This window comes from Cheilinus undulatus, linkage group 20, assembly GCF_018320785.1.
Source record: "Cheilinus undulatus linkage group 20, ASM1832078v1, whole genome shotgun sequence".
Lineage (NCBI taxonomy): Eukaryota > Metazoa > Chordata > Actinopteri > Labriformes > Labridae > Cheilinus > Cheilinus undulatus.
This window is the reverse complement of record NC_054884.1, coordinates 40,511,138-40,524,690: the sequence shown is the minus strand read 5'-3', so window position 1 is coordinate 40,524,690 and position 13,553 is coordinate 40,511,138. Positions and strand designations below refer to the sequence as shown.

The following is a 13,553-nucleotide window of genomic DNA, read 5'->3' as shown; positions in this document are numbered from 1 at the left end:
TGCAGTAAATTTAATAAAGAGAGTTCTGTTGAATCACACACTCTTGATGATGATTATTTTCTTGCCGTCTCCTCTGTGGACCACCGTAGATGTGAAAGCAGAGCTGAGAAATAAACTCAGCTGTTTCTCTCAGCTGATTCCTCCCAGATGTTCATGTCTGCAGGTCTGAAGGGTGGAGGCTTCCCCAGGGGCTGCAAGGGATTCTGGGAGAAAAATATGACCCAGACTGCCTCCTTCAGCTCTAGATCTAGTTCAGATGGAAGTAAAAGTTTTAGTAAAGCCATCGATGCAAGAAGCTGCATCAAAATGCAACGATATCTTTGAGAACTTTCTGCACATCTTGCATGCCTTCAGGATGCGTCTATGCTCTTATATTTGATCGCATAAATGTGTTTTTCTCTGACATTAGTTTAAATGAAGCCAGAGCCTCAACAGAAAGTGTGTCAGAGCAGCAGCTGAAGGAAGGAAAGAGTTAAAACTTTTCTTGTTGGTCCAGGAGGAGGAGGAGGAGGAGGTAGGGACGGGGGAGGAGGGGAGACAGGGGAGGGCAGTCCCCCCTGTTTTTTCTATTGATAGCCATATTCCCCCATTTATTCCCTCACGATGCAGAGAGACGACCTGTAGAGTCTCAACACGCACCCACACATTAGTGAAGACAGAGCAGAGGGGGAATGGAGAGCTGCACCGCTCTGCAGTAAGTCTTTTTATTCTTATTTTCTTTTTACAGGAAGTGAAGCAGCTGATTGGCTGCATCTTTATAGCCTAAGACTCCTTTAGAGAAACCAGGTCATTAGAGTAAAAAGCAGAGGGTTACCTGCATGTCTCTGACCTGTTTGATATGCTTGGATGGGAATGAAGCTTCTTTACCAAATAGACCCTGGATGTTGAAAATGCTGCTTAGTCTGCGCTTTCAACGAAATGTAAGAAGATTTGAATTACAAATGAATGTTTACAGCATTCAGTAAAGTGACATATGTTTGTATTTTTTCTTTTTTGCAAATTTTTACCATAATGAACCAAAGATTTGATGTTTGGCAGAGTATGGTGCAGCTTTCTTGTCCTTGTCGGAAAAAGTCTGCAACCAAGTTTCTGAAAATGCAGCCAAAAGAAATGAACACAGACCTACAAACCAGCCTCTTATTGTGCCTTACATAGCAGACGACTGAGCCACACACATGCACAAAAATTCAAAGCAAAGAGGAAACACTGGTCATGCGTTAGAGAGATGCTGTGCTCCCCGAGATGGCAAGGTGAAGAAGGGATCAACAAAGCCAGGGAGAGGAGGAACGAAGTGCAAGCAAAGCTTCAAATCAGGCTGTGATAACATTTTTCACACCACAGTAAAACGGCACATTTTCGTAGCTCTTTGCAATTAATTACATTCATAACCCATAAGGACCCAACCCAGTTATCCAGATAGAAAAATTAGGGGGGGGAAAACACTAACTATAAAATGTCCTTTATATTTATGCAGCATTGGTCAAAATCAATTAGATTTAACAACTAAAGTCATTTTCAGTTTTTGTCCAACACAAAAAGAAAGTGAATGGGTGCTCCCCTAAAGACATCAATGCATGTGTGCTGGATTCATAGAATGTGGCCTTTTCAACCCATTTTCATCACTTTTCCTGCCCATTTATGTCATTTTTTTCTACTCTTCCTTTTCATTCATTTTTACCACATTTGAACCCAATTTTCCAACTTCATCTGCTCAGTTTACAACTTTTTGCCACTTTTTACCTGCTTTTCAACATTTTCCAACCTTTTTCCCCTTTTTGCAGTTCTGTAACCCAACTAAAAATAAAAATTCTGTGACTGTATGCTACTTTTAGCTCTTCTTTTCTAATATAAACTCATTTCTTACCACTTTTTAACCTGTTTTTACCGGTTCATCTGGCTATTTTAACCCATTTTTGACACTTTTTAACTGCTTTTCAACATTTTCCACCCATTTCTCCCCCTTGTTGTATTTTTTTGTACAAATTTTTAATCCCATTTTCCTCTTTTGAACCCTTTTCACTACTGTTTCCATTCCTTTTGCCAGTTTTTCCTACATCTATTCTTTTTTTTCTACATTTTCGTTGATGTTTAGCCCTGTTTATTACATCAGGCCATTTTGCTACTTTTTGCCACTTGTACCCCATTTATATACTTAAATGTATATTTTTTCAAAAATATAAAATCTGATTATCACAGCTTAACTTTAGAATGGATTAGGGCTGGGCAATTAATCGCAAATTAGATTTAATCTAATATGGCATGCTGCAATATTCAAAACGCAGCTCAGACTGCATATAGAGGCGATCTTGTGTGTCTTCATCTGGACTGGATTGATTGTGAGGTGCAGCATGTACTGGCACTCATTAAAGACCGCCAGACTGATGTGATCTGCAACATAAAGAATTTTTTTTTTTACAGTACATGAAGAAGTATTCACCCCCTACAATGTTTAACCCTTTTTAACTGGGCTGTTTTGACAAAAAAGTTACAAAAATCCTCTTTAATGTCAAAGTGAAAACAGATTTCTACAAAGAAATGTCAGCCAGATTAAAAATCTGGTTCATCGGTATTCCTGGCTACCATTACATCATGAAGACAAAAGAACACTAAGAGAAAAGGTTAATGAAAAGTCTAAGTCAGGGGAGGCAGACAAAAACATTTCCAAGTCTCTGAACATCCCCCAGAGTTCAGTTAAATCCATCATGAAGAAATGAAGGAATATGTCACGTGTGGGTTCTTCAGCAGTCAGAGCTTTATGGGAGAGTGGCAACGAGAAAGACACTGTTGAAGAAAACTCAGATTCAATCTGGACTAGAGTTCACCAGAAGGACTGTGGGAGACTCCATGGTCAAGAGGAAGTAAGTTCTTTGGTCTGATGAGACCAGAATGGAGACCAAACACTGACATCACCACAAACACACCAACCCCACCGTGCAGCACGGTGGTGGCAGCATCATGCTGTAGGGACGCTTCTCAGCGGCATCGTGCAGTGGGGACGCTTCTCAGCGGCATCGTGCTGTGGGGACGCTTCTCAGCGGCATCGTGCTGTGGGGACGCTTCTCAGCAGCCAGCCCTAGAAGGCTTGTAAAGGTAGAGGGTAGAATGAATGAATGAATGAATTTGTATCTAATTGACATTACCATGATTGGCTTATAAAATAAAGGTTGAAACATCTGGGGGGGTGAATACTTTTAAAGGCACTGTATGCAAACATCACTGAAGCTCAGTTCTGGCAGGGTTGTCTCAGAATTTTAGAGTAATTTCTGTTTTTTCTGTGGTTGTTCGGTGAGGTAAATATGTTTTTTGGGATGGAGAGTAAACTGTCCAGTGCTGTAGCTCAGCGTAGTGTTCAGTGGTTCTGCCTGGTAGGTATGATTGTACGATTCTTCACTATCAGTGGAGCCGGCTGGTCAATCAAACTCTGACACATTTTTATCTGATTTTTTTGGCTGAATGTCTGGATTTTATCCTCAATTTCAAAATGTAATAAATGTAAATATTCTAAAATTTTAGTGTGAACATTTTTTAATCAAAATAAATAAATACAACAAATCATTTCAATGTTGTCTGTTTTACTGCAACATGGTAAAACTGTCTGTCATATATCTTTTTTCAGCTAGCTGCTCTGTGATTGGCTGATCCCTGTCATCAGTATCAACATGGCCCACCTCTTCCTCGCCAGTAAGATCATCACTCCAGATGAACTCCACAGCAAAGGCGGGCCCAGGATCCCCAGGAACGCCGTGAGGATGCCGACGTCGCTCTCCTCTGAGAAGCTGAGCCGAGAGAAACCCAAGAAGGACCCGGGCGTGGTCGTCACACGTGTCCCACACGTGAATGAGGTCCAGCTGATGGCCGCGACCGGTGGCGCCGAGATATCCTGCTACCGCTGCACCGTGCCGTTTGGCGTGGTGGTCCTCATCGCTGGGATCGTGGTCACAGTGGTGGCATACACGTTTAACTCTCACGGGTCGACCATCTCGGTGCTGGGGCTGGTGCTGTTGTCTGCCGGACTGGGTCTGCTGGGCTCCAGCGCCCTCTGCTGGAGGCTCCGCCTGAGGAAGAAGAAGGACAAGCGGAGGGAGAGTCAGACTGCCCTCATGGCGAGCCAGGGGTACTGCATTGCCTGAGCGTCATTCTTCTTCCTTAACAAACCAAGCCGTGATGGGCGGAGCAAACCTGAACTTTGGGACATTTTGGACATTTAGCAGCCTGTGGGACGTTATCAGGAGACTCTGGACTCCAAATTTAAAAACCTGGACAAAGACGAGGGCTGAATGCTGGTCCATAAAACTGTAGAACCCAGACTGAGACTTTATTGATGGATTTTCAGTCACAGCTATCAGTTCATCAGTTATGGAGCCTAAATGACGAAACATATTCTGGTTTCAGCTTCTCACTTTTCTGTTTTTATCTCCAGTACGATGCCCAGAGAGACCTGAGAGCAAAAACATTTCAACAGAGACACTAAAAAAATATTCACTAAATGCAAAAATATTCAAGAAAACCCAGAACATTTCATTAAGTGGAAAATATATTTTAACTTCTGCAAAAAATAATGCAAAAATAATATATATATTTTTTCAATTAAAAGTTTTACTTTTTCCCCAAACTATCAAACCTTAAATAAATTTAATATGTAGCAAAAAATATAAAATGTAGCAAAAAAAACTCCCTGAAAACAAAAATCAGTTGCAAAAGAAACAAAATGTCTCTTATAAAAAATAATTTTGTTGTTTTCAAAAATTATCAAAAGTATTTAATTTCACTCAAAATATTTGAAAATCGAATCTTTCCTTAAATACTTTTTTTTTTTTTTTTTTTTTTTTTTAGAATATTTGGCTTTACCCTTCAAATATTTAACACTGTATGCAAAAACTCTTTTTCTCCGTCTTCATTTTTTTGGCATACAATGTTTATTTTTTTGGCAAAATGTATCTTTGTTCTAAAAATAAAGATTTCCCTGAAAATGTGTCCTCTTTGAAAGAAAAAAAAAACATTTTACAACAAAAAGTTTGAAGCCAAAAATGTTCTATTCAATGTAAAAATCCTGTTTTGTAAAAATTATTTAACCTTTTGGGGAAAATGTATTCTTCAAAAAAAAATATAAATAAACAAAAAAGTGATCTTTTCCCACAAATATGTTAACTTTTGTGAAACAAATCCCGTAATATTCCAAAACTATTTCACCATTTGTGATTTAAAAAAAAATAAATAAATAAATAAAAAAAAAAAAATAAAAAAATATATATATATATATATATATAATTTGGTCTAATTTTTGTACAAATGTTAATATTTTTTGAAATCATTTTATTGATTAAAAAAATAAATCCAGCTTTTGTGAAAAATATTTCTCATTTTTCAAACATTGTTTGCATTTTTTTTTTTTTTAAATATTTCATTTTGAACAAAATGTTTTATTTTTTGGGAAAGAAGGTCTTTTTGTGAAAAATTTACCAACTTTTCTTTTTAAGAAATATCTTAAAGAAAAACAAATGAATTTCTCTCTGGAACAAATTTTCCCTTTATTTTTGATTATTAACATTTTATTTTACTTTTTCATTGCTTGCAAAATAATTGTTTGTACTTATAGTAAAAATATTGTTTTTGTGAAAAACGATTAACCAATTGTAAACTTGTGTTAACTTTTAAGATAAACATCTCCCCACAAAAATGTACCTTTTCTGATGCAAATTCCACTTTCTTACAAAATTATCTCACCTTTTTAAGATGAAGATTTAATCAGCTTTGAAATATTTTCCCTTTGCAAAATCTTCTACTGTCTGAAAACAATTATGCAGATTTTTTTCACTGTAAATGAAATTATTTTTGCGTTTCCAGAAATATTTTTGCATTTAATGAAATGTTTTGGCCGTCTGGTGCGACTTTTTTTTTCTTTTTTTTTTTTTTTAACAATCATGACATATTTGTGCTCTTGACCCTCAGGGCCTCCGTACTTCATGGACTAGACTTCTGGTTGGACAAATCTTTGAACATTTCACTTTTTGATAGGATTGTCTCAGTACTTGTCCGTAACTCTGACTGGATGTTTGATGCAAGAAAAGCATCGGTCCGAGACGCTGATTTTAGGAAATGTTTTGCATTAAGTTGTAGGGATTTGTGACTTCAATCCTCAAACAAACTTTTTAAACAAAGCATTGATATGACAGAATGTCGGTGTAATTTTTGTGTAGACAGCCAAACAAACAAAAAAAGGGTTACCTTAACACGGTCTAAGATGATGAAGCTGCTCTCTCGTTTTTTTAAATTTTATTTTATTTTACTAACTGCAGTTCTGGAGTAAAAAGCGACTGAAGAATTATCTGTAGTCTTACATTTTCAGTAAGTGTAACCATCTTTGTTAGACATGGGAGGTCACGTCAGAAAGTAATAGTGGGATAAATCTGCTTTTATGCACATTTATAAAATAGAGTGGGAACTAAAGCGATCTGTAAAACATGCTATTTTATTATCATTATTTTTATATCATCATCTGCTAGTAACTCTCTCATGAGCTCTATCACCAGATTCATTTATTCTGAAATTCTGAGGTCATTTAAAATAATGGAAGTATTTTTGGTTCTTGGGTGTATTTTAACCGTTTTACTCGCTTGTAGCTCCATATTTTTTAACAACTCCTTCATATATGACTCCATGAATGATGATGTACAGTAGTTTTAATGCTGCTAATAAGCTAAAAACTCATTAAATAAGGTACTTTACTGTTAATAGTTTTTATGATGAAGCCTGCTGGTCTCAGTGATCTGGAAGTTTCTCCATGATTCAGACACTTTTAGTCCCTTTAGAGGAAATGTTCAGGAAAACGCCCGTTCTGAAGTCTATAAAAAATCCATGATCATGATGAAATAAAAACATGTTTTTAATTTTGAGCTCATGTTGGGAGTGTAGACCGTATCTAAGGCGTGGATGTAGTTTGACCTCTACTGGTGTATTTATGCTGCCACCATTATTCTTTTTTTAATCAAAGTGTCCACATTTGTTAAAAAGACGAAGAGCTGAAGAAGAAGAGTGGAGGCTAAGAAATACCGCTAATATTAGCACTAGCTCTAACTTCCTTCATTCATCTACAATCTCTACATCTAAAACTTTGGACACTGTTCCAAGTGGAGATTTCAAACTTAATCAGAATGATTTCAAAATAAAAGCCTCAATTTTAAATGCATATAACTTGATTGGTTGATTAATCGAGTTTTCTAATTGACTGTTTGTCTGGTTGGTCAGGTGAGCTCGATAAACCATAGACAGATTGATTTATTAGCTAAATTTGGTTGATTTGTTTGATTATTTGCTGATTGGTTGGTTTATTGATTGATGAGTTAACTGGGGAGTTTTCTTGTTTGGCTTATTTGATTGGTTGCTTGGTAAAATGGTTTACAAGGGGACTGATTGGTTAGTTAGTTGACTGCTTGGTTGACTGTGTAACAGGTATGGTATTGTTGTATTGGTTTAACAACAGATCTATTGGTTGATTGGTCGGTTGATTGGTTTGTTTATGTGTTGATCGGCCTATTGGTTCAATTGGTTGATTGGTGGACTAATTGGTCAGTTAGTTAAATGATTGGTTGATTGGTGGACTAATTAGTCAGTTAGTTAAATGATTGGTTGATTGGTGGACTAATTGGTCGGTTAGTTAAATGACTGGTTGATTGGTGGACTAATTGGTCGGTTAGTTAAATGATTGGTTGATTGGTGGACTAATTGGTCGGTTAGTTAAATGATTGGTTGATTGGTGGACTAATTGGTCGGTTAGTTAAATGATTGGTTGATTGGTGGACTAATTGGTCGGTTAGTTAAATGATTGGTTGATTGGTGGACTAATTGGTCGGTTAGTTAAATGATTGGTTGATTGGTGGACTAATTGGTCGGTTAGTTAAATGATTGGTTGATTGGTGGACTAATTGGTCGGTTAGGTAAATGATTGGTTGATTGGTGGACTAATTTGTCAGTTAGTTAAATGATTGGTTGATTGGTGGACTAATTGGTCGGTTAGTTAAATGACTGGTTGATTGGTGGACTAATTGGTCGGTTAGGTAAATGACTGGTTGATTGGTGGACTAATTGGTCGGTTAGGTAAATGATTGGTTGATTGGTGGACTAATTGGTCGGTTAGTTAAATGATTGGTTGATTGGTGGACTAATTGGTCGGTTAGGTAAATGATTGGTTGATTGGTGGACTAATTGGTCGGTTAGTTAAATGATTGGTTGATTGGTGGACTAATTGGTCGGTTAGGTAAATGATTGGTTGATTGGTGGACTAATTGGTCGGTTAGGTAAATGATTGGTTGATTGGTGGACTAATTGGTCGGTTAGTTAAATGATTGCTTGATTGGTGGACTAATTGGTCGGTTAGGTAAATGACTGGTTGATTGGTGGACTAATTGGTCAGTTAGTTAAATGATTGGTTGATTGGTGGACTAATTGGTCGGTTAGTTAAATGATTGGTTGATTGGTGGACTAATTGGTCGGTTAGTTAAATGATTGGTTGATTGGTGGACTAATTAGTCAGTTAGTTAAATGATTGGTTGATTGGTGGACTAATTGGTCGGTTAGTTAAATGATTGGTTGATTGGTGGACTAATTGGTCGGTTAGTTAAATGATTGGTTGATTGGTGGACTAATTGGTCGGTTAGTTAAATGATTGGTTGATTGGTGGACTAACAGGTTGGTTGGATAGTTAAATAATCAGCCTATTGGTTGACTATGTGGTATATGATGGGTTCACTCGCTGACCAGCTGGTTGGTTAACTGGTTGGTTGGTAGATTTGTTGATTTGTTGGGTGATTGGTTGACTGGTTAGTCAGTTAACGGATTGGCTGGTTGTTTGATTGGCTTGCTGGATGGCTGGTCTGACCTACTGATTGATTGATTGATCGGTTAACTGGCTGGTTGGTTGCTTAGTTGATTGGTTTATTAGTTATTTTTAAATTTGTATTTTATTCGGTTGATTTCAGCTGTTCAAACATTCAGGATCTCTGTTTTTGTTCACATTTGAGACAGTGTCCCAACTATTTTGGAAATTACTTTGTAATTCATGCTATTTTCAAGCCAAACTTTGGCTTTAAAAAAACAAAATGTAGTAACTTAACACAGATCCAATAACCAAAGGGGCGTGGCCTTAATTGCCCATCAGGGATGAATATTTGCCTCCTGGTATGACTATGATTACTTAATTATCACAACCAGGTCAACATTGATCATCCTGGATATCTGTTCTCCCTTATAGTCTCATCTGATCTCTGGAGTTTCTGTGAGATCTCATGTCTGTGGAATCTTCTAGTGTGTTTGGATGATTATAATGTTAAAAATAAGCTGAAACTGTCCTTCTCTCTGTTGTCTCATTTGGAAATGGCTTTGGCTTCATATTTACTACATGGCATCTACGTCCATGCCTTATACGTGGTCAGTGACAGGGATCTGAATCATGGAGAACCTCTAAACACAGAGCTCATGTTTGAGGCTGATATGCATGCCACTTTGTGTTTAAAGCTGTGCACTTCGACCCACAGTGATGAAAAATAACCAAATACCATCTACTCCTCTGTAGAAAGGAGTCCACTATTGCTGTTACTCTGTCACCCTGACCCTAGTCTTATTTATTCTAATGAAATAAAGATTTAGACTCTGAACTGGACGTCTCCTTTTTGATTTTCTCTCTGAGGGTTTGGTATCACAGCAGGTCGAGGAGAGCCTGGAAAGTTGGAGCACTTAGAGTTATATTTAGGTGTGTTTATGTTGCCTAGCATCGCACAGACACACGGCCAGATGATAAACCGAGGAGGGGGGTGTAGGAGGTCGGGGTTGCGTCACTCGGAGGAGCAGGAGGCAGTGTCGACGGGTAACGGTTACAACGCGTTGTCACTTCTGCAGTGCTAACTTTATCTCCGCCGGAGCACAGCATCCTGGGAATGTGGGAGGAGGGGTGGGGGAGATGGGCGAGAGAGTAAGGAAGGGAGAGAGAGTTGCATCACCTCAGAGGATCCTCAGTCTGGTTCCTGCAGACGCTGAGGAGGTTAAGGAAATTTTAAAATAGAAAAATGGAGGAGGAAACACATAAAGTCTTACCAATAATTAAATATACAATATTTATTTACCTAAATAATCTGTGACAAACATCCAGACACATGGAGTGTTATGTTGAGATGCCCAGATTTACAGAAGCAAATGTGTTGGTCACTCAGGTCTTTGTTCGTAAGAAGTGTAATTCTAGAATCCAGTATTTTTATTTTAAATTGCTGTGCTTTTGTTGTAGAGGAGTTTTGAGCACCAGAACCTCTTTACATGAGACTAGCCAGCACATTAAATGGTTGATTTGCTGTCTGTGTCCTGTTTTCACTTTAAATTGATGAAGTGAAGTTCATTAATTGGTGGAGTGGTTGATGGATTGACTGGTTGATTGATTGTTTGTTTGTTTGTTTGGATGATTTGTTGACCAATCAATTAATTGGTTGGTTCTCTAGTTGGTTGATCTGCGAACCTTTTGGTTTGATTGATGACTGGTTGACTGTTTTTTTCTGGTCCGTCTGGTTAGTTGATCAGTTGATTTGTTGACTAGTTGGTTGACTGATAGGTTGGTTAATGGTCCGTCTGGTTGGTTGGTTGATTTGTTGACTAGTTGGTTGACTGATAGGTTGGTTAATGGTCCGTCTGGTTGGTTGGTTGGTTGACTGATTGGTTGGCTAGTTGGTTGTTTGGCTTACTCGTTGATCAGTTCATCAGTTAACTGAATAGTTATTGGGTTGACTGGTTGATTGATTGGTTGGTTGGTTGGTTCATTGGTACGCTGGTTAGATGAACTGACTGGTTGACTGATAGGCTGGTTGGTTGATTTAGAAATAATGCCCCAGCCATCCAACATTTGATTAATGAAGATTTCACTTTTCCTTTTTTTTTTTTTTAACTTTTTTTTTCATTAAAAACAACATTGACTTTCAGTAATCAAACTGGCATTTAAAGGGTTAAAATCCTCAAAATGACTGAATATTTGGTAGTTTTGAGCACAGCTGAAGTTGTTTAGGAGATTTATGCAAAAAAAGCAGAAAAAATATTAATCTGTTCAGTTTTTAAAGCAGCTTCTTGGAAGTGGACATTTTTGTCCTGAATGGCTTTAAAGGGTAGTAAATTAAAGTGACGCCTGAGGGTTAAAAATGTCAAAGTGCAAAACTTTGATGCTGTTTGGTGATGATATGATTTGTCATTTTAAGGTTTACAGCATCAGAAAATACTAAAAAAGTCAGGACGTTGTGTAAAAAGTAAATAAAATCAGAGTTTGTGAAAGCTTTTTAACCTTCAGAGGATCAGTCTGACTTTCAGCCTTGTTTTTATAGGATGCATCCCTGTTGGTGTGAGTGCCCAGGTTTATAAAACTGTCAAAGTTGGTTTGTTGACAAGTCAAAATGTGAATGTGGAGACAGATCTAGCTTCAAAAATAACCTTAGATACAGCTGAGCCATTGTGGACTGATGTTTTTGTTGTTTGTGAGGAGAATGAATGATTCTTTGTGTTTCTCTCGTCTGTGAGCGGAGGGATCAGAGGGGAAATCCCGACCCTCCCTTCCCTTCCTGTAACACACTGACCAGCTGAGTGACCGGCACGGTGTCCCCCCCCCCCCCCAAAACCCACCCCGACTCCCGGCCAGAGAGAGAGGCTGGCACGCAACGAGACGCAGAGTCGGCACCATGAAAGGGATCAGCCGGAGAACAGGAAGGTGTTTTCTGTTCTGTCACGCCCTTTAATAAAACTCTGAGTTATTCCCCCGCTGACGGCGTGTGATCGTGAGAGCGCCGAGGTCAGGAGTGACGAAGAATCTGCGATCAGCGCTCCCCAGGTGTGATTTAAAGGCCTGCTGATGGCTCATGGAACATGCCGGACTTCTGCTGCAGAAAACACAAAGATGTGATGTTTACCCACAGCGTTTCCGGAAAGATCACCGTATCTTTAAAGCTCAGATTGGACGTGATCGTAACAACAGAAATGTGTGCTCCCAATCAGCAGGAGATCATCCTGTGAGGTCAAAGGTCTTTCTCATTAACTTCCTCTTTGTAGACTAAAAAACAATGGCTGCTCTGAGCTAAATTTACCACAGGCAGGAGTACGGTTAATAACTGATGATTAATTTGATTCTGTGGTGTTAAACGGAGAAGAAAAGACTTCAAAAACAAGGACAAATTATTACAAGCTGTTATACAAACCCCAATACCAAAAAAACTGGGACGCTGTATAAAATGTGAATAAAAACAGTATGTGAAATACTTCTCAACCTGAATTTAGAACAAAGCCAGACAAAGAACTTTAACGTTCATACTGATTTACTTCAGTGTTTGAAATATACACTTGATGCATGCAATTCATCCCAAAAACGCTGAGACAGAGGACAGAGAAAGACTGCGAGAGTTGAGTAAAGCTCCAAAAACACCTGGACCATTCCACGGTTAACAGGTGATAGTACCATGACTGGGTATTAAAACATCCCTGAAAGGCTCAACAATAGCAGGAGGCAGAATGGTCTGGGCCCCCGCAAACCCAGAGACTGAGCCCTCACCAACTGGGTCAGTGGCACTGGTGCTAGCGTCCTGGCTAACAGTTACCCCATTGTGGAGTTGAAAAGTGTTTCAAACTGTTACTGTTCTGATGTTCAAATGATCTATTTCCGTCCATTTTTATCAAATTCTGCCTTTCTTAAACCATATTTGCTTCTTTATCCCTTTTCTTGCCTCTTTAAACCAATCTTCACCACTTGTTCCCACCAATTTGTGCCACTTTTAACCCATATTTGCCACTTAAAACCCATGTTTGCCACTTTTTAACCAGTTTTTATCATTTTTACTGCCCATTTATGACACTTTAAGACAAATTTTCCCCACTTTTAACAGATGTTTGCCACTTTTAAACCGCTTTTCATCACTTTTACCGCCAATTTATGACACTTGAAGGCAAATTTTCCCCACTTTAAACCCATGTTTGCCACTTTTTAACCACTTTTCCTCATTTTTACTGCCCATTTATGACACTTTAAGGCAAATTTTCCCCACTTTTATCCCATGTTTGTGACTTTTTAACTGAATTTGACCATTTTTACTGTCCATTTATGACACTTCGAGCCAATATTCCTCTCTTTAAACCCGTTTGCCACTTTTTAACCGCTTTTCACCATTTTTAATGCCAATTTATGACACTTAAAGGCAAATTTTCCCCATTTGTAACCCATGCTTACCATTTTTTAACTGCTTTTCACCATTTTTACAGCCCATTTATGACACTTTTACCTATGTTTGTGACTTTTTAGCCGTTTTTCACCATTTACCACCCTTTTTCCTCTTTCCATTATTTGCTTCTTAAATCCATTTTTGTCACTCTTTCACCACTTTTTAAGACTTATTTCTGCAAGTTTTTGCCAATCTAAACCAATTTTTGCCAGTTTTCACCTTTACTCTGCAATTATTCATTTTCCCCTCAAGTTATTTTTAGTTTCTTTTCAGTTCCACATTTGTGCACATCATGGCTTAGCTATGTGATCTGACATTTCTTCCCAA

The 13,553-nt window shown here is 38.2% G+C and overlaps 1 protein-coding gene across 1 annotated transcript; it reads left to right on the top strand.

Moving 5' to 3' along the window:
• Positions 1 to 607: 607 nt before the first annotated feature.
• Positions 608 to 4,652, top strand: LOC121528837 (transmembrane protein 100-like). Its single transcript, XM_041816463.1, has 2 exons — positions 608 to 694; positions 3,617 to 4,652. Exon 2 carries the CDS (start codon positions 3,660 to 3,662, stop codon positions 4,128 to 4,130), a length of 471 nt encoding a protein of 156 aa, XP_041672397.1. The 5' UTR covers positions 608 to 694; positions 3,617 to 3,659; the 3' UTR covers positions 4,131 to 4,652.
• The last annotated feature ends 8,901 nt before the right edge of the window (positions 4,653 to 13,553 follow it).

Excerpts from the sequence above, each read along its gene's own strand:
- LOC121528837 (XM_041816463.1), top strand. The coding sequence starts at position 3,660 with ATGGCCCACCTCTTCCTCGCCAGTAAGATCATCACTCCAGATGAACTC.